General features: G+C 33.8%; 1 protein-coding gene across 1 annotated transcript in view; it reads left to right on the top strand.

Moving 5' to 3' along the window:
• FMN1 (formin 1) overlaps nt 1-27,925 on the top strand; it is a gene marked incomplete at both ends in the record, with an annotated part of 135,459 nt that overhangs the window by 32,344 nt on the left and 75,190 nt on the right. Inside the window, 2 exons of the mRNA XM_080345247.1 lie at nt 15,636-16,435; nt 20,583-20,733. Of these exons, the coding sequence (XP_080201373.1) occupies nt 15,636-16,435; nt 20,583-20,733 (951 nt within the window). The remainder of the gene's footprint in view (nt 1-15,635; nt 16,436-20,582; nt 20,734-27,925) is intronic.

The raw sequence follows: 27,925 nt of genomic DNA, 5'->3' as shown, positions 1-27,925 counted from the left end.
GCACATTATAATGCCTATATTTGTGTCATACTCTGTACTCAAATTCTTGATGAAGTTTTAAGTATCTCTGCTGTGCTCTGATACTTCCATTAAGCAAAATTCTCACCCTCTTCTCCTCTTCCACTGACTTCTCTTTTCCATATTTTTGATGCAAGGGGTGCCTTTCATCCTTATTTTCCTTTAATCATGCATTTAGATTGTGATTATTTTCTATCAGATAGCTTGAATATCCAGGAAGGCTCTTTTCTTTCATTGTGTTGTTGTTGTTTGATGGGTTTGGTGGTCTTTTGTTTTCCCCTCTTCCTCTTTCTTTTTTCACTGCTACTTGCTCTATTATTTCATCAATACAAATTCACTGTAAGAACTTGGATTGTTTAGACTTCATTTCAGCTGCAGAATGCTCTTAATTCCACATTTTGATCCAAGGATTCTCTTGTTTATTTGAGAAGTTACCACAGATCATATTATATGTATTGTATACAGTTAATATCTCTTTAAGTCTGCTTCAGTATGTGGACATAGTATTATTAATATATAGCTGAAATGTGTGTACAGATCAACAAGACAATTTATAGTGATAAAACGTCAGCAAGACTGAGCTTCTGTTCAAATTTAGACACATTACAAAACACTTTGCTTAATTAGGGCTAGAAAGAAACTCTTCTGAAAAAATTAATTATAAATCCCTGCATTTATCATAGTTTGTGAAAGTTAATTTATCCCATCACCTTGAGTAAATATGCTGTGCACTCAGGAGAATAAAGTAGAACACATACTGTGAACATGATGACATTTTATTCTGACAGATTTGGAAGACCTCTGTAACACAGGAAACAATTGTCTACAAGAGAAAAGGAGTGAAATGTCATCATGAGAGTATAAAAGACACTAAAAATTAAATAGTATCAATGTTATCTTATCAGTTTGATTTTAAAAACATGTACCACATGCTTCCTTGCCAAAATCATCTGCTTTTTGAAATTTATGACAGCAGATGTTTGTTTGAATCTAATAATTGTAAGCTGTTTCTCTGAATGAAATACATAATTTTGTGTAGTTTAAAAATTCTTGCTTTAATATTCCTGTTTTTAGAACTGGGACAAATTTGGCAAGGGTGAAGTTTTTTGCTGGTAGAGGGAAAATCTATCTGAAATTGGAAGTTAAATATCTTGAAACAAATCTATTCCTTCTCATATTAAGTAAAGACTTCAGATTTTAACATCTTCTGGCTTTGTAAATCCAGTGCTCATTGTACCTTTTGCACCTTATGGTGCTGACCAAATTTTTAATGTGCCATTTCCACAAAGCCTCCAAGGATACTGAAGCCACCAAAGTTGTTATAAAAATAACTCTGGGGCAAAACTAAATTCCACTGATGAATGGGTGACACAAGTTACTCTTGCTTAGGTGGGGATCACCCTTCCAAGGATGCTTTGAAACTAAAAGCTAGGAGCCTGTCTCCTGACCCCTTTTGGATTATAAGGCAATGTCAAAGAAAAGCCACTGGAATCTGAAGCAGGCCACAAGAGCTGGAAAGATGTATGGAGATATGAGAGGTGGAGCTTTAGGTAGAAAATGGTGAGTAGAGATACTACAATGAGACTGGCTAGCTGGAAGGGGAAAGTAATCTGGATGTTAAGACAAAACTGTAGGAGATAGATTGCAGAGACTTGGATCTGGGCATCACAATAAACATTCTACTTAGGAATGGACAATTTCCCCCAGAATATGTATCATAGAATGAAGATAGTCTATCAGTATTTGATTTTATCTTTGTTGGTCACTGACTAATAATCTCCCTTGTTTATTAATCAAAATGTGATCTGAATATAGATGCTTTCATTATGGAATTTCCAGTGTCCCAAGTTTTAATTTGTTAGGATGTTTCGTATGTATAAACTGGATTTTGTCATATATGTTCAGATATGGCACGTATTATAATTCATGTTATATGCACCTAAGGTCTACCAAAGACCTAAGGTATAACAAATTCATTGGTATGCTTGTGTTTACATATACATTCGCATCATAGTTCATTTCAACTTACCTTACAACTATAGATTGGATCCCAGGATCTCAAGATAGCTGCTTAGAAAATAAGTGTATCATTGGTTACCACTCGAGAAACACTGACTAAAATGACTTGTGACTCATCTTGTAGGAACTTTACAACTTAAGCAAGTATAGAATCTGCTTTTCCAGATCAGCATTATCATGTCTTTACTGTTATATGTCTCTTACTGAGGTCCCATGCTTTGTTCATTATATACTTTTCAACTCAGCACACATAATGCAGAAGTCTTAAAAGCTTGCAGCTTTTTCATAATACAGTTTTGGATTTTTGTCTGGAATAATTCCCATCACGTTGTCTGAATGAGATACCAGTTCTGTTGAAGATAAAGTTTCTGTGTAGCTGTTCTACATGGAAACATTGATGGAGACAGAGAAAATTAAGGTTACCCTGGCAGCCACACTTTTCCCTTTGGAGTAATTGACCAAGTTAGGGGTTTTAACACATTTTTATATGTGCAATATTTTTGGTTTCCTAGAATAATGTGATGTTGCACAATTAGCATGTAGTATACATTAGTTTAAAGTAGGCATGTCTTTTACACAATTACAGAGTCATTTCCATAATTGATGTTATACTTCTGTTTATCCAGATGGAATCTTGGAAGTTCATGAGCTATATCTGAGATACTAGTATCTTTATCTGCAACGTGGAGCTTAAACAAATCTACAGTGTTAAAAAGAAGGCTAGCGCTAGTTATAAACACAGTATTGGGTTTTCTTCTAAATATTACCTGATTGGTGAATATTTAAAGACTGTCTTCTGGTTTTAACACTAAAGTTTATTTGCAGAATTGGAAGCTTCTTAGTTAAATTAAGATAGAAGTCATGAAAGATAACCTTGTGTGTGTAAGATCTCTTTATATGCTCTGCTTTGGCATGGTATCTGCAGTTTGAATTTTCTTTTTAACTGAGGCGAGTATTATATTGTCAATATGAAAAAAAAAATATATATATAATGAAGTTGTGAAGAAAGGAATAGATTTTTTTGTTGTTCTTCCATAGAAAGTGTGTAACTTAATGAAAACTGTTGTTTTCTGAATGTGAAGCTGATGTGAAATTAGCCTCTGCCTTCATTTCCTTTGCTATAGAAAAAGGAGTAGTATTTTTTGTAGTTTAACATATTTTATGTCAGAGGAAGGACTGTTTCACCAAACAATCCATTTCTTTTGTCGTGTTGAGGTCCCTCTCTGTAACATGTGAGGAATGTGATAATTGTAAGCACTCTTTTAGATGACTATGTTCCTTAGAGTAAAGCTGAACCTCTCTTGTTATTTTGATAACCATTGTCAAAAAGACCCCTGAAAATTAATTTCCGTCCATAGCTAGGAAGTGAACAGCATGCTACACCTCAAAATCTTCTAGCTGTTTTCACTGCGCATGTCAGCTCCACATATTTGTGGCAAGGCTAGTCATCTCCTCAGTGTAGGTATTCTTAGACTTTTTAGACAAAACATTCCTGCTGAAATGTAGTATTCCTCGTTCCCCATTATCATTCTACAGATATATAACTTTGCTTACTGTTCTCTGTGTGCTGTACTTACACTACTTTTTGCTTTGACTTTTGCTCAACCAAGTCATTGGTTGAAATTTAGGAGAATGTGATATATATCGTTACTTTCCTATGTTGTTACGAAGCTTTGTTGTAATGGCTTAATCTGGAGACTGGTTGCCAAAGAAATTAGTTCTTTATATTGTGAAGCAATGTTGACAGTAAACTCTCCTTTCCTCTTCACCCCCTCCCAAAAAGAAAAGGAAGAAAAGAGAAGAAAAACAAGGTTGCATTACAATTCTGGCAACATCAGCCACACTAATAAAATCAAATTCAATGTTGTTTTACGACTTTGAATTTATGTGACTGCACAGGATCAAAGGATTTGTATCCCAGTGGACTGCAAGGTCTATAGTTCATGGCAAAAAAAACTCATCAAAAAGAACATTTTAGTAGTAAGGCTTTTCATTTTAATCAGCCACAGTAATAAAAAAGCTGTTAGGTGTCCAAAAACATTCTCCCAAGATCAGAGACAACTTGCTCTCTACTACAATCAGTTTTCTTATTGGATCCATACTGCCTCTGTAGTTTTTGTCACTGAAACTTCATCTTCAACTTGTTTTCAGCCATTTTTTGCATTGTTTTCACATTTTACATGCCAAATCATTATATATATCAGTAAAAGTAATGATTCATATAATTTCCCTAGAAAACAAGAAATACTGTAAGTTCTTTTAAGTAAATTGTTATCAAAAAAAGTGATTAATTTAAATCAAATTTTAAATACCGGTCTATATTTTTATATATTGTATTTTAAAATATTTGAATAGCAATAATTTACTTTTTTTTTTTCTTCTTGGGTATAATCTTTTGAACACTACCACGAAGTATAGGTGTTAGTTTTGTTGTATCTATACAGAAATTATAGCCTAGGCTGTCCTAAGACTAAGGTAGCAGCTCTAAGTGAGAAACAGAATAGGGAAGTAACGCCGTTTGTGATAGGAAAGGCTGTTGTTATTATGTTTGGATACTGCATGTCAATTGTTCATAGTCCTAGTTCAACAAAAGTTTGAAATTAATTTTTAACATATGGTGTGGTTTCATTCTTTAATTAGCTTGGCCTCAGATAAGTTGTATGCAATATATCATTTACATTTATTGATGTGTTGCATGCAGAATTGCCTCATTCCAGTCTGCAGAATTTAAATGCTGAACACAATTTAACAATATGTAGAGATTTTAACAAAGAAATTGTCCATGAAAGTATCTGTTTTCGTTGAAATTTACAGGTATGTCTCAATTTAGCTGGCTACCCTCTTTTTATAAACTGTGTCAGATTTATTGGTTTATTTTTCCTAGTGTGAGCTAGCTTACATTTAGGAAGGCTCAACATGTGGTCACTTTCTGCCAGGATTGCTCCCTTTCTGCACGGCATGACATGCATTGGATGTTACACGGTCTCTTGTAGCTGCTGCACACTACTTACTTGCAAAATTCTGGTAGGGAGTGTATTCCCTTCTCACTGCTACCGGAGATACATGCAGGCTTATATAATTTTTTGTCAGTTGAATATTTTTATGCTTTTATTACTCTTAAAATCTTTCATTCCAATTAACAGAAACTTTAGTATTAGTGAGAATTTTATAAGTTACCTACCAAACATATAAAATCTATGTAAAATGCTGAACTATGTACTGTTTATATATATATTTTTTTATTAATAACCTGAAATTTAGCCCTTTAAGCACATATTGTTAACTGTTGGCTTTATTAAGTAATATTTAGCCTAGGTTTTTAAAGGTGCTATCATTTATTGCAAAGGATGACATTGCTTAGCAAATGTGCCTGTAGCAAGAAGTTAGTGAATCCAAGGCATTAATAATTTTCTGCTTGATGTATACATCAGATTCAAAAAGGATTTAAATTCCAATGAGATTTCATTGTGGGCACAGAGATGCCACGTCACTTACCAGGCACTGATATTGATGTAATCAGATCCATAAATGTGTAGTATGCTGTGGAGTACAATGAACATTATTAGAGATATTTTTCCATATATTGGAATTCATAATGTTTGCAAAATTTTGATAGATTACCAAGAAATTACAAGGATACATCAAGGGTTTGATCTGGGTGTTTGACTAGAAGTTAAAGAGAGGGGAAGGGGTTTACTTTTAACAAGAGGGTTCATCTGAGTAAAGTTACATGTAAATAGGACAGCTCTAGATAAGCAAGCACTAGAGATGAGCCATTGTGAGCTATTTATTGCATAACAAAATTCTCCAAGTGAGTTAATTTGTGTAATATAAGATGGTTGGGTGGTAGTTGTTAACAGGGACTGAGGGGAGGACATGCATATGTGCAGGAAACCAAACCTAGATAAATGTAATTATACAGAAAGATTTACAGAGCAATCACAGGGCATCAGGATAAGGAAAGCAAATGTTGAGGCAACCAGGAAATCACCCTGTTAGGAGCATGGAAAAGAGGACAGAACATTAAGAGAGAATCAAGGGTCCACAAACAGCTGGAAGAGGAAATACAGAAGCTTAGAAGAATACAGCACTATGTGCAGTCTACCATGCAAGGGGTGATTTGTATCTTGTACAGAATAGTCCTTTGAAATACATGGTCCTGATCAGAAAACAGCTGCGGAGTCCTTGTATCATAGATCTGTTTTGCATGACTCTTCATACTTGTCCTGCAGTGACAAAAATGGGGGTATGTTTGTTACCTTTGTACTTGCATGGTCACTGAAAGCTTAGCACGAGTGTGAAAGAATGAGCTGATTTAAAAGCAAAACAACGCAAAACAAAACACTACAACAAACCAACAAAAACCTTATGTTACATATATTTTAAAACAAAACAAAAAAAATGAAACCAAACAAACAAAAGCACAAACAAAACCAAACAAAAACCACAACAAAACAAACAAACGAACAAAAACAAAAAAGAAAACAAACAGACAAAACCCAGCCATTTCTTATTTATTGTCTTTATAGATCCACTAGACTCAATAGGTGTAAATGCACTGGCCAAACACTTGCAAATCTATTGCCAGGCACTCCTTGTTGGGAGACAAGCAGACAGGTTTTGCAATTGGAAGGATGGTAGTTTGGCTGTTATTGAATCTGGGTCCTGGAAAATGGTGAGGAGGAGGACAAGACAGAAAACATCAAATAATCAAATTGCTAAAAAATGGGATTTAATTTAGGAGAATAATTTTATAGTAATAAAGTGAAGGATGATAACAAGCCTAGAAATTAATATAGTAATTACAGTGACACATTTACTGTGTAGTATAGGGTTGAATGTGCATAGGAGATGAAATAGGAAAGAAGAAGAGAAAACAAGCACTGGGGATCGCTAGGAAATGAATTCAAGAAGCAAAGCAAAAGGGTAATACAACTGTCAACTCTAAAGAGGGAGGAGAGTGAAGAGTAGCTGAAGATGTTACTATATGTTTCTTAATTTTGTATGCAGAATTGAGTCTGTAGAAAATAAGTATTCAAAATGTGTTATAACTGAAAACTAATTCTGAAGTGGCATGAAGAGCATGTTACTGGCTACATGAAGAATAGTTTTGACTGAAACTGGAACAATGAATTGGAAGAATATTAGAAACATATAAACATGCAAGAAAATGTAAGAATATGTTAATTTAAATACTCATTATAAAAATGCCACGTTTGATTTGAATGTTTTTCAGTGCAGACGAGTTATTATTATGTTAATACCTTCAGTTTCTCAGGGGTTTTCTGTATTCTGAGAAATGCTGTTTGCTGGTTTTGAAGTTTTTCTAACAAAGAATAAGGATATAACAGAAATAACACCAGAGTATGAAACATAGTTCATTTCTCAAAAATCATTTTTGCTGAGGTTATCTTTAAACAGTTTCTTTTATTGAACTTAGTACTTTCTCATACATTAATTCAGTTGTTCATTTACCTGTTTGGTTTTTTGAAGATGATCTTGGTTAGATGGTGTTTCTTTCAGAAAGGACAAGGAAAAAGATGAAAGAAAGTGTATCATACCAGTTATTTCAGAATAATCAAAAAGGTGAGACAGGGAAGAGGTAATAAAACTTCGTTACCATCTCCTTCCCTTTATAACAGTTTAGAAATACAATGTTTTATTTTCATTTGTATCCCTCTGGATTGGTGTCATGGGAAGGAGAAATTCATGAGTGAATTCAAAATTCCAGGTTGATGGCATTACTTTGTTCTTTCTGGTAGATAATTCACATGACTTGTGCAGTTATACTGACAGTCCTTTTTTATATTAGTTAGATTTTCAGATAGTATAAATACAAGTCTCATAAAGGCTGGACATATTGCCTGCTTCAAGCTTTCTGTTTTCTGTTACGCTTTCTGTAACAACTTCCATAACCTCACAGAAATATTAATTTTATAATGAAACAGAGTTTTTAACAACTTCACTCCTTATATGAATATGCGTTGTTTAAATGTAGTAATCCATCTGCTAAGTACGGCTATAAAATATTAAGTAAGGAAGGAAGTTATTGTGGAGGATGTATTCTGAGTCATTCTAAATCTGTAACTGATATACTCAAATACTTAATTATTACAATTCTTAATACATTATATACAAGTCGATCATCTAGGTTTCCTTTCCATAAACAGACATTTTTACTATTCTATTTTAAATAGTTATACTATTAAAGATCTGCTAGGTTTTTGGATATTTAATTATATTGGGCATGTCAAAATGCCATTTACTTATGATGTTGAATAACTGTGTAACTTAGTTGTTGGAAGAATAATATCTTAATATTTTTAATGTTTAATCAAATGGCTATATGCTTGGTATCTATTTATAGGTTTGCTTAAGTGTAGTAACCTGAGCTTGAGGACCTCTTCATAATATATCTTTGTAGAAATTATAATTGTTAAAAGAATCACAAATCAATCACAAATAATTGCAGGTGTTGTTAAATCAGAAGTTGCATTTTATAACACATCAAACATGATGTATATTTTCACAGTAAATATTTAAAGTATCAAAAGTGAAAGTGAATTAGTGCTTAAAATGTGATGTGAATTTTAAGCCATCTGTAGTCCTATATATGAGTAATCTTGCATGTGATATTATTAACAAAATGTATTTTATAGTGTAACTGGGTATATATTAATGATGTGCTATACCAATAATTCTGTACTCCAGAATTACTGGCTATAAGGCTGTATTTCTTTCTCACTATCCAAATGTCAATAATTGTTAAATAACTAAATATTTAAAAATATATATAAAAACAATGCTCAGTACACCCACTATGGTGAGTTTTCCTCCCAACTAGTTTTGCTACATTTCCTCTATAAAACTATGTATTTAATATCTTTGAATTAGAAAGATAATTGGTGTCTGTATACATAGCCTATACAAATACTTAAGGTTCTGGAAATGTTTGAGAATGTCAGTCATTTAGCTTCATTTTCTTACTGTGAGGTGCAAGAATAATCCATACTGTTTACCCTTCAAAATGGTGATATACCATACGTAAATGATTATCCTTGTTAGAGAGGAATTTTGATTTTTATGTAAATTGGAATAGGTTTAATTTTTTTTCATTGAGAAATCCTTTGCTAAATCTCTAATTGTTGTTAAAATTTAAAACAAATGTATGTTTTTTCAAGGGCAGAGATTTAACAATAAAGGACTTTTTTTTTGTTTGTCAACACAATACAAGAATAAAAAGTGTGAGCTCTTCCAAAAACTGAAGATGAAATTACTTAGAATGAACAAAAACAAAAAATCAGAGGCTGTCTTCTGTGAGAAATGTGTTTTTCCTCTCTTTTCTATGCACAATACTTTGATGGCTAAAACACCATTAAGAAAAAAAAATTAAAAAGCTGTGAAGTCCATAAATTTTTTTTTCAATTTTTTTTTCAAATCCGCCTTCCCTCCCCCATCCCACCCCCCCCATCCTGCCCAGCATTTCTACTTCTAGAAAACATATCCTTATATACTTCGTGTCTTCTTTGTTCCTATTTATTTCATTTTCATGGCTGGGCATAAGTAACTAATTAGTTCTAATGATCAGTGTATAAAGTCAGAGAAGGGAATAAAATCGAGCTCACTTTCTCCCTAGTATGTTGGTTTTTTGCAGGCTAATTAGAGTAAAAACTAGTAAAAGTGTGTGTTTCTCAGTTAAAGAAGAGGTCTGTCTCTGATATACATAGAAGTGCTTTGTTCATTAAAGACGTGCCATTTTTACACAGTCACTTTTCAAAGTACAATTGCACTGTAAACACTAGTGAAAAAATATTTTTCATTAACAATGAAACATTAATGTGCTAGTTTCAAAGCAAAAGCTCTACATGTTGCTTACTCTAAACAGCACTTTAGAGAACGTTTTTATGTATCTTACTAGTACATTTCTCAGGATTTTTTACAACATTCATGCTGCAAGTAAGTGTTGACTAATAACAAGCCAGCAACTGATTTTTGAATGTAGATTACTGTAGAGATTTACAGTTTTCTCATATTCATATATACAAATTGTTCTAAAACTTTTCATATCAGAGCAATTCTAAGTCATGGTTAGAACGGTTTTGTCCACATAAAATCACATTATATAAAACAGTAACACAACAAATATACATGAGTTGATTGCATTTAATTGACTATATAGACTCTAATTGACTGTATTAACTGTATTAAATGAGACTGTAATCTTTCTGTCATCTATCAGAGCATGGAGAAAAGCTGCCACATTGGCATTATGATTTGTTTCTGTCAATCCATGTTACCATTTCAAAAACATTTAGACAACCCCTAGGTTACATTCTGAATGAGAGGATTTAGTCTTTTTCTTTTGTGATTAATTGCATTTGATTTTGGTAGTTTTTCTTCCTTTGAACATATGCTTCATATGTTCCTGAGTCTTACGGGTCCAAGGCTGAGCTGTTGACTTTTTTTCAGAAAATATAAATTGCCTTTTTTCTCTGTGTTGTCAAGACACTTAGCAGGTGCAGAAATAAAGTCACAGGAATCACAGGACAGAGGGCTGAGTGTAAGGGGAAAAGACAGGAAGACATCAGGAAGACATTGCAAAAACTCTTCTTATTTTCCAGGCTACAGTGTGTCAATATTTTGAATATTTGCATAATCATCATGTATCATGTCAATATCATGTAACTTTTTAAAGGGGTATTTTTTTTATTATTTTTTTTTTTAAGGATGGCTTATATTTTACCCATTAACAGCACTATATTTTTAGAAAGAGTTATTTTAAGCTTATATATAACTGTCTGTGTTTTAGGGAACTGAGAGTCAGCTGCAATTATTTGCTCTAGTGAGGTGATTTTACTCAAGGGAAATGGATCATGTCCATTCCAATGGCAGATATTAGGCAAACCTTGAGAGATTAGAGAAACTAATTTGTAAGTACAGCTGTACTGGTGAGGCTTGAATAGCAAATATGCACGGACCTTATTTAGTGAGAATCAGAGGTGCAGAAGCTCTGAAACTTGTGTTCCAAGCAAGGGCAAATTTGGAAGCAAAATAAGACTTAGCAGGGAAAGGGACAGACAGAACTGTTATTATTTATTCAACCTCTTCAAACTGGATATTGAGTTGAAGCAGAAAGCCTAGGGAAGAATGGAAAAAGGGGTACATCTGTCAGGAAGGTTAGTTTCAGAGCTCAGAAAAGCATAGGATTGAAAGGACAGCTGACAGCACTCAAGCTGAATTACCTCTTGCAAAGTTAATTTAAGGGTATAGTGGAAGTATTTTTCAGCAACAGAAAGAGAAAGAAACCTAGGAGACAAGGAGACTGTTATCCACTAAGGGTGAGGTGGAGGCAAAAGGCAATGTAGATTGAACCTAGAAAATTAATACTGAATGAGCTGCCCTAGATTTCCATAGCAGTGATCGCGAACACAGGGACATCATTTTCCTCAAACTGAACATACATACAGCTTTTAGTAGCTGAATAGAGCACAAGGATTACTTTTTTGCATATGACATTTCCATTTATACATGCTAATATGGAGTTGTTGACTCAGGATGAATTTGTGATACGCTGTCCTTCACAGATCATTTTCCCCTAGAGCTGCCCAACTACTGATCCGTCCCTTCAGTGGCTGTGTACACTGCAGCTCTCTTTTTTGAAGTGTAGCATATGTTTACAGACTGCTTCCTTGTCTGATAAGATTATTATGAATTCTGATTTCTATCAGTGTTCTTCAACATACTAGCATAGCATTATTTGCATATTTAATATTGACAATGAACAAGAAAGATCATACAAAGGAAAGCAGCATATTGTTGTGTGAATTAGGCTTAAGATACTTAGGGGGTACCTTCAAATTCGTGATTGAAATATGATTTCAGCATATTGAGGCTTTTACAGTACATTTATTTATATACTTACATTTTCTGTCAAACTGTCAACATGAAGAGGAACTAGTAATAAGGTTTTATTGAAATGTACCTGCCTCTAGTCTGGTATTGGTAACAGTAATCTGGAAGAAATGTATCTCTATTGTAACGGAAATTTAGGCAACTGTAAGTGTCAATTTTATGTGTGTGTACAGGAGAGGGAGAAAAATGTAACAAAAACTAGACAATATCACCAGGTGGCTGGCAATAGTCACGGACACAATGAGAAACCAGAGATCCTCTACCTGCCAAGGCCTGAGGTCTTAATTTGATATAAGCTGTGAAACAGCGGATTGGTGCTGCAAGAAAGTGAAATGGTCAAGGAAGCAGAAAAATGTGTTTCTTGCACTACATATACAATCCCAGTTTCTTATGTGAACGTTGTTGAGAAGCAGGCAGCAGGCTTCTAAACAAGTCAGCAGCGTGGCAAATGCATTTTCCAATGGAAATAAATTGTTATCCTGTATGTATAAACCATGCTGATGAACATCTCCCAAACCGTTCTTCTTAATGTCCTGCTGTCATTATATACAGAAATTTAGACAGACATTTTGCTCTGATAGTTCTCCAAATCCTCTACCCTTTTTCAGTTATAAATCATGTTCATTCATGCTGCAAAGGATGGCTTTCTAAGTCCAGCCTTCCTCCTGTATCTTCTGTCCCACCAGCCTTCTTCCCACACCTTTCTCCCTCTCTCAGACATCTTGTTTCCCACTGAATTTTTTTTTCCATTTCATTCTGCTTAAAATAGCTGTGACCTAACTATTATGCTCTGATGATAGCCTTTGGTCACTGTTTATCTTAACAGCAGTTCCCAAAGACTCCAGGAGTCTGATGCATGACGTGCCATGGAAACAGACTCAGTACATTGCCAACATGATAGTAATAATTGCTGACAGGATTCACTAAAAAGATACTGAATAATTTGAACTGTATCTATCCAGTTGAATAATTTGAACTGTATCTATTCAAATCCTCGTAGATCTGAATTTAGCTAAAAATTGGTTCAGCAGCCACATGTATCATTATGTAGCCATCATAAACATTTTAAGGAACTGTTGACAGACACCTGAAAATAAAACTGTAAGCTTTGGTAGACATGTTGTATACTAAGGTAAAAAACTTTGGTTCCCATTTAGATGAAAACAGTATTTTAACCGGAAAGGTTGTACATGAGCGCTTCTAACACTAATTTATATTCAATAAAATGTCTCTGTGTTTACATTATATTTTTAATATTTCAGGATTCTGATGACAGCACCTACTATGAAAGTAGTTTTGATTGATTTATTTCCCACTTGAAATTGTGAGATGGAAATAGTTCTATTATATTCAGTAGGTTAGGTTTGTTTATAATAACGAAAAGTATAAGAAGATTCCATTGTTCCTGTCCTGTGCTTTATGAATTGTAAGAAAGAAAATATTTGCTTGGATATGTACTGCATCATCAATTGCTATAACAAAATATAGTGGCATATCTTCGTAATAAAAATACTAACTATAAATTTGATGTAAAATACATCAGAAGAAGAATTCTAAGCAAATACAAATCCCAGTTTTGTTAAGCCTGCTTTTCTGTTTTGTGCTTAGTAATTTTAGCTTTAATTCCTATTTATGTTAGCAATTCTATTATTTTTAATAACAGAAAATAATTTTGAAAATGCGAAAGAGTGAAAAACAAGACAAAGCATAAAAATATCACCTCAAATATAATTTGAGTTTAAACCACCAATTTTATATTGTAAATTAAAGACTGAAGATCTGTACTTGAAAAGGTATATAATGCTAACACAATTGCTTTCATGCCCAGTTAAATGTAATAAGTAGTTTTTTTAAAATACCATGCTTGTTTTACAGTGTGTTTTTGAGGTGACTTCAGATTTACTGCTGGGAAAATCCTTAACATTCAAAGTAAATCGTTCTATCAGGGAGATTTTTATGTCCAATAGGGGCAAAGCACTATGATAAACAGAATAGCTAAATTCCCTAAGGCAAACTTACTTCATTACCTCATTTATGGATCAGTATGCTGAGTTTAAAAAGAAAGGTGATTGCTCTGGAACAATTCAAATGGTAGACAGTCTTGTGGTACTTGAACTGAACTAATAATGAAGCTGAGCAACAACAAACTTTGATAGAACAACAGTAGAGGAAAAAAAGGGGGGGTGGGGAAGGAAAAAAAAAGCCAAGCAAAAAATGTTCAATGTGTTGTACATATCAGTCCTAGTTTTTCTGTAAAACTAATAGCAAATGGGTTGTTCCCAACACAAATCTGTTTGATTATCTTTGCAAGAAAGTATTTTCAGATTGTTTACTTTGGACACTACCTTAACAAATTGATTAGAATGCCAGATGATCATACTGCTGTAAGAAATAACATACATTGTTTGTGCATTTGTTCAAGATTCTTTGCATGATATAAAATTACAGTATATTACACTACTGTATTTGCCATACTGAGCTACACATGCATGACTTGGATGTGTATTAGTTAATGCTGTAAACTATTAACTCTAACCTGATGCTTAAGTTGGAATGATAAGTAGGGAGTGCTATGTTGCCACTTCTTACCAGCACTGTGTGAGAACTTAAGTGTAAGTTGCTGTTCCTCCAGGAATCTGGGAAAATCGCAGCTCATTAGCTGCTTTTGTTGAAATCTTGGCTTCCCTTTGTACTGAAAGAACCATGGAAAATGCTCTTTCAGGAGTCATTGCCTTGCAAAGAAACAAGATAACACCAGCTGCCTGATAGTATCCTGGAGTAACAGAAAATAGCTTGTAGGGACTTAACGATCTGGAGTAGCAGGATTGGATTGGATTGGATTGGATTGGATTGGATTGGATTGGATTGGATTATTTAAAGGACACATGTCTGTGTCAAATGTTTTTCTCTTTTCCTGATATATGGTAGGAAAGTGAGGGGTTTTTCTTCCTTACTTATATTCTTGAAAGATTGTTATTTCCTTCTATCTCAGTGAAATCATCCTGATTCTCTTGGTTCTAAGATTTATTTTCTTGAACTACAGATTAAAATACATCTAGGAGGAATGAAGTTTTAATATAATAGTAAAGATAAATTTAAATCTCTGTGATTTTAATTGATGATAACACTATTAATAGATTGAGAAAGTGTTTTAATTTGTTTCTTTAATATTTTTTGAGGGCAGCATTTCAACTTCTGTTGTGTTTAATCTGTTTTTTACTTCCTAGCATATTAACTATATATATGGCATATTTATTAAATGATATAGTCAATAAAATTGTGTCTTTAAGTACAATGCCATTCAAAAAAGTTACTTTTTTCCCATAATGAACAATGAATCATTGCATTCAGCAATTAAAAAACTGTAAGTCTTCTTAAAGATAAGGTACAACTTAGAATATGCTGAATTGCTGTTCTGGATATTTACTAATCAAATATGTTTAGTTGAAATACACACTGCTTACATTTCTTTAAAGATGAGTAATTGTCCAATTATGTAGTAGCTTGCAATAAAGCTATCTAGAACTGAGAAAGTGAAGTATTTCTGTCATCATGGTTTGCTTAAAGTACCATACTCTAAAAGTGAAGATTTTTAATTACTAGAAAATAAACACCTTAGGAAAAAAAACTAAACCTGAGGGCTTTTTTGTTTTGCACTAAGGGTTTTTTTTGTTGTTGTTCTACAGTCTCAGTTTGAACTCAGGGTATTCCATATTCGTGGAGAACATGCTGTATCAACTGCTCAGCTTGAGGAAAACATTGCACAGCTGAAGAATGAACTTGATAATAAATTAAACAGAAGAAGTGAAAAAGCAAAAGATATTGGTGTTTCTACTGAAGATGACAACCCACCAAAGACATACCGAAATGTATGTATACAGACTGACAGAGAAACTTTCATAAAGCCTAGTGAAGAAGAAAACAGAGCTGTGAAAAATAACCAAATAGTACCCAAAAAGCTCAATATTTCTTCTTTGTCACATAGTATTTCTGCCCAAAGTGAAAATAAGGACAGTTACAATGTACAGTCTTCAGAAAGTGTCTTACCTTGTCAACCAAAACAAATGCTGCCTCCTCCTCCTCCTCCACCACCACCACCACCACTACCACCACCTCCTCCTCCTCCCCTTCCTGATTCTTCACTACAAGGTTTAGTTCCTCCACCACCTCCTTTGCCAATGGGTCCAGCTTCAGTGACTTCTCAGTTTGGATCTGGTCCACCACTGCCATCTTCACTTTCTGAAGGCTGTAGGGATTTTCAAGCACCACCACCACCTCCACCACCACCACCGCTTCCAGGGCTGGGACCTCCTGTTCCTCCTCCACTGCCTGGATCTGGGTTACCTCCACCCCCTCCACCTCCTGGGCCTGGGTTCTTTTTTAATAGCACTTTATCTTCAAACCAAGGTCCTCGAAAACCTGCCATTGAACCTAGCCGTCCCATGAAGCCTTTGTATTGGACACGGATACAACTACAAGGCAGCAGGTAAAATATATTTATTATATTTATTTGGACTTAGAGCTGGTATTTATAAGCCATGATACAAGGGTATGTATACTATTTAAGACTTACCAGCAAAAAGTTAACTGTCTAGGAATGTATAACAAAATCAGTGTAGAGGAATGGAATTTACATGTTTTAAGAAAAAAATTGCATCAGTTCTAGAAGTCTAAAATAGATCATAAGAAACTATTTTAAAATATTAAATATAAATTAAAACTATGTGCATTATAAATGAAAATTATGTGCATTCTAGCAAAAAGAAATTTTGTCACTTTTTTCCCAAAAATCCAAGTACTCCATGGAAAACTCTAGTAACAGGGTAGATCCTAGGTTCCTAGACTTAGCACTACAAAGAAAAAAGGTAGCTAAGAGATTAGAAAGTTGGAGGTTTGTGTATGTGGGGTTTTTTGTTTGTTTTGGTTTTTAATCTTAATTAAAATTGCATTAGGATGTTAAAATTTGGTCAGATGAGCACTTAGAGTTTCTTTTTGCTTTCCAGTCACTTCAGTCTCACTTGACAGCACTATGTTGTGTCATCCTCTATTATTCCATTCCTAGAAACAGTTAAATGGGAAACCAACCTCTCTGTATAATTATGTCAGAGCAGGAAAAATAAAGCGTATATATATATATGCAGTTGAAGAACCTGTAGCATGAGGCATCCATTATAGAGGAGTCTCAATACTGATAGAGTTCTATGTAGTTTAAAAAATGCATATAAAAAGTAAAAAAAAAACGACCAATCTTATTTTGATTTTGTGCTAGGATAAAACTCTAGATATGCTTCAGGGAAGGGATACCATCCAGACAGATCTTGACAGGCTTGAGGAATGGACTTCTGCAAACCTCATGTAGTTCAACAAGACCAACTATAAGGTCCTGTACCTGAGCTGGCGCAATTCCCAATATCAATACAGACTAGGGGATGAGTGGATTGAGAGCAGCCCTGCAGAGAAGAACTGATGAACGAAGAATTGGACACGAGCTGACAAAGTGAGCTTGAAACCCAGAAAGCCAATCATGTCCTGGGCTGCATCAAAAGAAGTGTGGCCAGCAGGTTGAAGGAGGTGATTCTGCCCCTCTACTTCGCTCTGGTGAGGCTCCACGTGGAGTCCTGCATCCAGCACTGGAGCCCTCAGTACAGGAAAGACATGAACCTGTTGGAGCAGGACCAGAGGAGCCCATGAAAATTATCAGAGGGCTTACACATCTTCTGTGAGGATTGCCTGAAAGAGTTATGTTGTTCAACCTGGAGAAAATAAGGCTCGAGGTGGAACATATTGTGACCTTTCAATATATAAAAGGGGCTTATGACAAAAATGGAGGCAGGCTTTTTACTGACATCTGTAGTGACAGGAAAAGGGACAATAATTTTAAACTGAAAGAGGGTAGATTTTGACTGCATATAAGGAAGAAATTTTTTACAAGTTTGAGACACTGAAACAGTTGCACAGAGAAGTTGTAGATGCCTCATCATTGGAGGTCTTCAAGGTCAGGTTGGATGGGATTTTGAGCAACCTGATCTAGTGTAAGATGTCCTTGCCTGTGGTGGGAGGCAGAAGTAGATTATCTTTAGAGGTCCCTTCTGACCCAAACCATTCTGTGATTCAATGAAAGTAGTCTGATAGTATATACCATTGTAGCAAATCTAAAGTTACCGTGAAACGTATATTGATTTGTTTATAAGGGATCTTTTGTTGAACAGACATAAATAAACAATTTTTGGACATTCTTTTTGAAATGATCCCACAACTTCTGTTTATGCTATCCATGTATTCAGCTGGCAGGAGAAGTGTTCCCATTTACACTGTCTGGACCAGCATGCATACCTTACTGCCACACTGGTATGTGGTTTCAGTGCTGCTCAGCTGCCCTATTGGATTTTGGCTGATTCTAGCTTTGCTTCAAGTAGTGTTTAATGTAACATAGAGCTCCATTAAGAGGGTTGTCTCGAAAAGTGTTTTTCCGGGGATGCTTAAGTGACACAGACTAGCTTAACAAGGAGTTGCTAGAATTATGAAATAAGATTCAGGTCCTGTGTCATTTTAGTAATGAAATTACATGATTCTTCAGGTCTTAAAATTCAAATCATTATTACCTGTGTTCAAAATTATTTTAGCATAAGTGCAGTTGCAAAGATGCTAAGCTTATTTTGAACATTGTAATAAATTACCTTATTTTATCATATATGACTTATAATATCCTGTAACTATATTATATGTTATTCTATATTATTCTATATTATGAATTATTATATTACAGGTGATTTATTGTAGATTACTTGATAGTTTGTTGTAGATTACTTGTTAAATTCTTATAATAAGTAACTATAAATTATTTAAGTATGACAAATTATTTATGGTTGTACTTAATCTCTTATTTTCAGTTATTTTTAGGATTATATTTAAACACTGTTAAGTTAAATATCTGAATTTAAATGTATTTAAATATGAGGTTTTAGTTTACAGCTTTTTGTCTGAATTTATTTTGATGAGACAGACTCATCATTCTATTATAATAAAGCTTTGTAAGGTGTTAATGTTTTATAGAAAATATTTGAGAGGAACAAACAATTAATGAAATATTAGTTGTATTGTTTCAATGATTCAGAATTAGAGGCATTGAAATATTTTGAAGCAGGCAATTTGAGCATTTGGGTTTACTTTCCCAAAATTACTAGAGAAAAATTGTTTCATACTGAATAAATAGTTGGTCCATAAATAAACCTTACTTTAATTCTTCCTGTTGATGCACTGAAATAAAAATGTTTGTTCTGAAACATTGCTGGTTCTTCAAGCTTTTGCTCAATGCAATGTCCAAGTCATAGCTTTCTAGTGAACTGCTGGTCACCAGATGTAATGGTCCAGCATTTTCATAGTCTGCACTAGAACTGGAAACTTCTTCAAGGGTCTGCTCCTCAGATCAGCAGCTATCCAAGACTTCAAAGTTCTTGTTACAGAGCCAGAAAGAATTCTTCATTCTTCAATGTGGTTGACACTACAGCAAATATCAGAGAGAGGGATGCTGTGGAGCTGTAAGCATGTCCTGTAGAACAGAATATGCTGCATCAGCAGATGCTCATGGAAGAATTAGAGTTCCTTAAACATTCATGACAGTAAATGTAAAGTTGAGTATTAAGTAGAAAAACCACTAAATTTTTTTAAAAAACTTATTCCCCTTAAATTGGTAGGTATTGCATTTTGTTATATATTACATCTAATGAAAGTATGTTTAGTGACCTCAGCTATTTGTGTTTTATAGGGACTTTCATCATTTTTTTATTGCAAATAATTTCACTGCCTTTTAGTGACACCTGCTGGAAGAATGAGCCCACCTTCTACTGACAGACACGAGGAGCACACAGAAGTTTTGTCCCACGTTTTCCTGAAGCACTGAAATTTTGAAACAAATCTCATGCAAAATGCAAGTGCCATGATTGCGGCACTACATAGTGTTTTCCCCAAATCCAGATAAAACTAGAGGATTGGATAAATAAGTTCCAAAGTGTTCCAAATCTTAATCTGGTCTTCAAAGGAAACAACAACAAAAAACACAGAACAAAACAAAAAAACAAACCTACAAACAACAAAAACAAAAACACACCAAAATTAAAAAAAAAAAAAAAAAGGGAAGGATAATCCACATTTCAAATTTATAGGTGGTTGAATGGAGCAGAACAGTGGTTAGTGTCCCCAAATACAGGCCAAATAATTACCTTAGTTCCTCAAAACTACAACAAGGATAAATATGAGCATATGACATCTGCAGCTAACATGAAGTCAATCCAGTCCTGTTCAAATGACCACAAATGCTCTTAAAATGTGATTGAATAAAGTCTGTTCACTATCTGTTCATATTGTTTATATTTAGAGCTCTAAATGGATTACTGGGAATTTCACAGAAAAGCTGCTGTTGAAATGCTCCTAATGCTCGTTGAAATGGCAGAAATCTCTAAAGATGTATTTGAACAAGCTACAGTTTGTAATATTTGGCTGTTGTGCCAAAAATGTATAGCAGTAGTACATGTTTCTTTGACATTTATCACGGATTTTCATCTGTAATAGTTAGATCTATTATGGTTTTTCATAAATGTTTACTGGAAATTTTATTATTACCTTTCCCTTTATAGAAAAACTGCTATGCCAATGTTATGGGAATCACTAGAAGAACCTGATATACTTGATACTACTGAGTTTGAATATTTATTCTCCAAAGACACCACTCAGGAAAAAAGAAAACCATTGTCAGAGACTTATGAAAAAAAAAACAAGGCTAAAAAGGTATTTATTGTTTCTTTGTGTTTGCTTTTTTGGGGTCACTCTTGAGTTTTACATTTTAAGAAAACTCCCTTTTTACTCATCGTTGAATAATAGATGGGTTTCTAAGTCTCATTTTAAGAGCAAAATAGGTGGTTTGCTGATTCAGCTTTGCTTGAGAGTACAAGGTTATTATTTACCTTGTAAGATTTCTTGCCTTTGAAAATGAAAGTTCCACATCCCAGTGAGGGAGAAAAACTATTGTACAGGAAAACTGAATGAAAGTTCTAATATGTATGTAAAAGTACCAATATTTCAGGTGATGTCTGTCCATGGACTGATTTATAATTTAAGTCTGCTGTTATGCTACTCTAGCAAACCCCTCTTCCATGGAGATTAATATTATTGGAAAAATGATGTATAAAGCAAAATAGGACCGTTATATCGAATAAGGAATGCCAAAACCCCTTTTTTTCTGGTGTAGCTAATGAGCTGTGTAGGAAAGGGAAAGGACAATCATGTCTTTAATGGCCATGGTTCAGGCAGTAGCTGTGTCATTACCAAAGTGCGGACGTTGTCTGCCTCAGACATGACCCATTACAGAGAACTTGTACTTGGCACTTACTATGCATGGACAGGAGAAAAAATGAGACAGCATTAGTAGTATTTGCTGCAGGAAAAATTCTAGGCTGAATAATAATTGATACTATTTTGCTAAAACAATGTGGTTATATATTAGAAACCCATTTAAATCTATACTATGTCGTAAATCTGTTTGAATTTACCTGCTTGGAACCACAAGAGGGCACTTTGAATGTGAGCTACGTGATCTACCTTTTTTGATTTTATAATACATATAATGGCAAATACACATACATTTATACATATCAGTGCAATCAGATCTTTCAAAACATCTTTGATCGTAAACTTCCTGTATTATATCATAACACAATAGTTAATCAGAAGTGTAAATAATGTTATAGAATTTATGAAATTCAAACTCCTGTGATGTAAAAAGTGAAAAATTAGGCCAGGATGGGAGCATGCTGGTTTTTGTAAATATGCCCTAAATAAATTATTAATTGTTACAATTAGATTGAAGTTGGACATGAACATCTCTGTGAAAAATATTTTGACATATTTTACTTGACAAATGCTTCAACTGCATATAGCATGTAGTACTGATCTGGATCTGTAAATCCCGATAGTTCACATTTCTGATGCCCTCTTTGTAAAATTTATTTTTGCATTACATTAGTTTACCTCTTTCAGAAGCAGCTATTTAATAAGAAACACAGGTTTCTAGAGAACTTTGAAGCAGAATGTAACCTATGTAACTTTAATAGATAAAATAAGTGCACAAATAGCTTTGTATTTCAAATTCTTGGCACTTAAGTGAATATATTTATTTCTCCAGTTGTATGACAGCAAAGTGGGTAGAGAATTAGGCCTATATCCTGAAAGATGAAATTGCATTATTATTATTTTTCTGTGCTGCTTTGTAAACTAACTTATTTCCTATAGCAGCTCATTTTTAAAATCATCTCTCTTCATCCAAAATCATATTGGATAATAGTCACTCTATATAATATAGGAAATACTGGTATAGTAATAAGTACTATTTCTTATCAGAAACCAGTGTGTTTTCTTACAAAGATATCATCTTTATTTATGTCACTGTTTGAGTTATTCTGTTTTGTTAACAAACGTGAACTTATTGTTTTAAGATGATGGATATATTTACTGAAATTAATGAAATGAAAAAATTTCCTTTAAAGTACTGTGTGAAAATTCAGAAATAAATTCTCTAAGAGATAATTTAAGTGTTATATCTGTTACTATGTCCTTGATTTGGTAAAACTCATGGGATTATGATCATGGTGTTAAAAAGCCTGGAAATTGTAGGGCTTTCTGTCAATATTTCAAGAACTCATCATCAACAGTATTAAACTTTCCCTCATTTGGTCAATTTAAAAATTAAAAATAAGTCAGCTTTTAGAATTAATTGATTTTAATTGAGGATAGAAGCATTTTCTTATTCTATATTTTTCTATATTCTGTCTTTGCACCTTCCTCTGTGAAATGAGAGCTGAATATTTTTACAGACAGTCGATCCCCTTAGATAGTCCTGTGTTTTTCTTTGTCTCTCTGAAAGCCCAGATGTCTGCAGGCTCGCTCCAATGGATCAGTCTTGATGGGCTGCAAGTGATACAGTAGTACATAAGCATTTTATTTAGTTACAGAAAGGTTTATTATTTACTAGTAGGTAGTAACGGAAAGCTTCTGTAGGTTAATATAAAACTGTCAGTTCAGCTGGCTTCATTTATGCTTTCTTGTGCTTTTTTACAGCTCAGCTTTTCTTGCCCTTTTTCTAACGGTTTTATCTATGTACTAGGGTTGTAACAGCAATCTTTTTCTTCAATACAGAAATTTGTGCTTGTCTAGTCTTAAGAATGCTACAAGTGTCACAGTGTATGGAGTGGTATGATCTGGTTAAAGGTGCTTTCCACAGACATTAAGAGAGACATACGAATCTTATGAGGTTCACCATATATTATAATTCTTAGCTGATGCTCTGTCATGTTGTATGCCTTTGTAAACTCCTTTCTCGTGTTCTATAAAAAAAGCCTTCCAGATCAAGATATAGGTACAATGATAGAATCTGGAGGAGTAGTTTATGTTTGGAATAGCTAAGCTATTTTATTTATTAATACCTGTTAGTGCTGACTTACTCACTGCATTAAATTGCTTCTTCTCTGCACAAACTTTGTCTTATTTCATACCATCTTATACACACTAAGTTTGGCCTGCCTGGTATTTAGAGAAATGGAAGACTAATAGGTGGTGCAGGATTCCTTATTAAAATGTGATTACTTAATACTTCTCTCCTTGAATGAGAATTACATCAGTGACACAAAGTCATGTTCTTTTTGAGACTGGAAGTAAGATTAGAGAGGAATAGTTTCTTATTCTTCTTTATAAAATTAAGGAGACTTTAACAATCAGTGGTCTGTGGAATTATGACTTCTTTACCATCTATTTACATTTCACTTGCAGTTCCAAATAAAATAATATTATTAAATTTATTCTCAGAATTATTGTTTTTGTGAAACCTGTCAGAACAATCTGCATGCCTAGTCTGAAATGAATGCTTCTGTGGAAGACATCACATCAAGCCTATAGAAATTCTTACACATCTGTCCACAAAGTAGACACCTTATGGCAACACGCATTAAAGTACTCACTGTATGCTGTGCTTTTGTTGCTTACAGCAGATAGACATCTATCATTTTCAGCCAGAAATATCTAAATCTTGTCTTACATAAATGGTACAGATGGTCTGTTTTCCAGTATCATTGGACAGGTTGTGCTCAGAAGAGAACCTTCGGAGTATGGATTTATATTCATATATATATTTTTACTCAAAATGTACTTACAATACAATATATAATTTATAAAATAAATATTTATTATATGGAATATATATATATACTCATACATATAGTCAGTGTCAAAATAGGAGAATACATTGAGGATTCTGTGGGCATCTATGCTGGGTCTAGTTACCTCGATATTTTCACTTATGGCCTTGATAATGGAATATTAACTCTGCAGCCACCACCTAGTTGCAAAAGGCTTCAAATGTACTGGAGTAAACCCATTAGAAAGCTGTCACATATCAAGGATACAGTCTGAAAGACAAGGATAAACACAACGCTAATACAGTTAACCACAACATTAATACAGATAAGAATATTCGGCTACCTAAAACCAAGATGTGGTACAACTGGCTAACTGACTAGGTAATAGTTTAGCAGAAAGGATCTTAGGATTATAATGTCTCATGGAAGGAACATGAATTGTCAAATGGTGGTACTGCTAAAACGGGAAAACAAAACTGATAGATCAATAGAAGTATTGCTTGCAAGACTATCAACTCAGCCATATCTCAGTGAAGAACTGCATCTAGATTTAGGCGTTACAGCCCTTCCTTAAAAATATTTACTAACCGTAAAGATTCAAGAGGAGTGACAATGATGAAAAGTGTAAAAATAATGTCTGAGAAAATAATTGAATCATTTTGATTGTTTAGTCTAGAAAAGAGAAGGTTGGTTGGGACACACAGTAAGTGTCATCAAGAGCATGCAGCTGCTACAAAGAAAAATTATGAAAAGCTTTCTAAAAGTGAGGGTAACAAAGGAATGCAGAACAATTTTGGCTGGGGAAAGTGTGTTTCTGTATTGGGAGATCTTTAAGAAAATTTGTTTAGAATGATACACATATAGTTGATAAGATCTTTTAGTGCAGAAATGTTTTGGATGACATTTTGAGTGTCATTCCAACATCATGATTCTGTAACTCAATAAAAAGGCATAAAGTCCACTTTCTGACCATTGTGTGTAGGACTATGGATGGAAACAGCTGGCTATCCTTTTTTTCCAGAGTGGAAGTGCTTTCATGATTTCCAAACTCTTTGCTTTTGTGCTTGCCAGAAAATGGCTTACACTAGTTACTAGAGGCTATCATCTTGAACTCTGGTTATTAAAAAATAGTGTATTCTAACAAGTATGTGGGAAAAAAAAAGAAGGGAAGTTAAGAACCTTTCCTCAGCAATGGTAATATAACTTCTTAAAGGACTGTATAGAGGGGGTGATTGCATTTATGTTTAGGCATCTATTAACTTATTTTGATATTACTTATTTTGATATTATTTTGTATTACTTGATAGTAATACAATGTAAAAATAATATAGTTTAAATTAAAGTCAGATGTACCTTTCTAGTACTCATATATTCTTGAATATATGCTTATTTGGGCTTAGAAGCTCTGAAAAGTATGTGGCTCCTCATGCTTCTTCGATCATGCACTCCTTTGGAAAATTTAGCTTCTTTGGAAGAACCTCTTCTTTTTTTTTTTCAAACTCAACATCCTCTCAAATATTTCAGGAAACACTTTATCTGCTCTGCATATGTGAAATCTTGTAAAGCAAAGTAGATCGTGATAAAAAATGATAAAAATAAATATTCTTGGATTTTAGGCATTATGTCTTGGGAGTAGAATTTGCCTTTTCTGAATGGCAAGAATTTACTATCTAGATTAATATATTAGCTATGCCCCCAAAATAGTGTGCAATATATTTAAGAATTAATAAATGTAATTATTTTCTCATAAGAATGCTTTTGAAGTGTAGGACTAAGCATCATGATCTTATACAAGGTAATACAATGCAGTGAGGTTTTGGATGTGATATCTATGAAATTGAAAAGAGACTATTGCTTGCATCCTGCCTTTCCCAGAGGTAGATAAATAGTGTATAGGAGGAGTGGGATTTATTTCCTAGGATAGTTTTGAAGTGGTTGAATTTGCAGCAAGCAAAGTTGTGAGAGGAAAATTAAGAAGTTCATTAGCGCCTGACTATGAATCACACAAATTTCTCTCTGTTTTTGGCTGGTTCAGTTGCCTTAATATAAATACATGAGTTACTGATATGATGCAGCTTGGCAACATGCATTAGATCTAAAAGTATTTATGCCATGTAAGGTGTTGTGATTTTTAGTTAGGCTTTTTTCAAATGTGCATAGTTCATCCCATTTTAAAAATTGCTTAGAAGTTACAGCGTCCTGGAAATCAAGAAGAAAAAAGGCTGTATCCACCAGGATATCTTAGTACATAACTTAAATTTCCATATTGATTCTATTGGACATTTAGAGTTTAAATACCTTTTGTTTGTGACTCCTATTTTAAAATTCTGTTTTTAAGGTATCAGTTGTAGCATTCTCAACATAAGATTTCTGCACCTGTTGTATTATCCACCGACACTCACACTAAAGCATTTGTCTGGGAATGTATAGTTTATTTAAAAAAAAAAGAAGTTATATTTGTGAAATTGTAGATGGACTTAACTAGAAAGTTTTAGGTCACAAAAGTGTTCAACTGTAAGTAAATGCAGTACAGTACCATTAAGGTCCATAGCTGTTGATGAAAACAGAAAATAATTAGCATATAAAAACTCTAACCTATTTTTCTGAAGAAAAAAATCAACCACAACAATAAACAGAAAAACAAACCTAAACCCAACTAAAAAAACTCAACGCAAACCAAAAACAAACAAAAAAAAGCAACCCCAACCTCATCATGTAGTTTTGAAAGAACTCATCTTGCAATAGATTTGAATATAATTTGAAGGATCTAACATCTTTCCCAAACTCTGAAAGTCAAGTCTTCTATAGCTGTTTTCATGCCAGATGAAGGACTGAAGTTTTACATGCAAACAATTTTGTTTTCGTTCATTCTTAACATTTCTTGGCTGTACACATCCATGCAAATTTTTAAGCTGATAGGCAGATGTAATTGTTTTCAAGCCATAGGCTCTCCATTTCGTCTTAAATTTGCAGAACCAAAATCTGTTCTTGTAGTACCAAATAGAAGAAAAGCAGAATTAGGACATTTATTTTGGAATGAAATAAAAACCACAATCCATTATGTATTAAGCTATGATATCCTGTAAGCCTGAAAAAGAGGTAATTTACAAAACAACATTCCTTTGCTGTGATTTATTCCATACGCATTCTGTAGCTCCATTGCTGGACTTTCAACATATTTCAAAGTTGCACTGATTTTTCCAATATATTTGAGCACTCGTTAATAACTTGTCCTCAAAAACTCAAGTATTTTCTATACTTTTTCAAGAAACAGGATAGTTGGATGTTTGCGATGCCACTCTGTCTTCATCTTACAGGAAAAAAAAAAGAGTAAATGTCAAGTAATTTGTGTCAGGTGTATGCTCCAAATGAAAGTCCATCAATCATTTTTGGCCCTTTAGTGCAATGATTATCATTTCAAAGACGCAGGAGGACATTAAAGATAATGGCTTTTCTGTTGTCTATTATCTCTAACAGACTTCACATAATTATTAACATGTGTTCTCATTTAAGAAGAGTGTCAATATTTTGAGTGAATTGCATTTTTTTAACTGAAAGGGATATGTCTGTCAGCAAGTTTTTTGTCCATCTAACAAAATGAGGAATTACAATTAATGAATTTTGTGTTTCTGCAAAAAGGACAGATATTGCAGAAAATGTTGGAAGCTTTGCAGTGTTGAAACACAATGACTGTCTTCAGCTGTCTGCATTAGATAATAAACAGTGTTCAAACTTGAGTAGTAGTAAAATACTAGTGCATGATCTTCCGAGGCACTCTCGCTTTCTTTTTATTT

Source organism: Nesoenas mayeri, assembly GCF_963082525.1.
Source record: "Nesoenas mayeri genome assembly, chromosome: 5".
Classification (NCBI taxonomy): domain Eukaryota; kingdom Metazoa; phylum Chordata; class Aves; order Columbiformes; family Columbidae; genus Nesoenas; species Nesoenas mayeri.
This window is presented reverse-complemented; position numbering and strand designations above follow the sequence as displayed.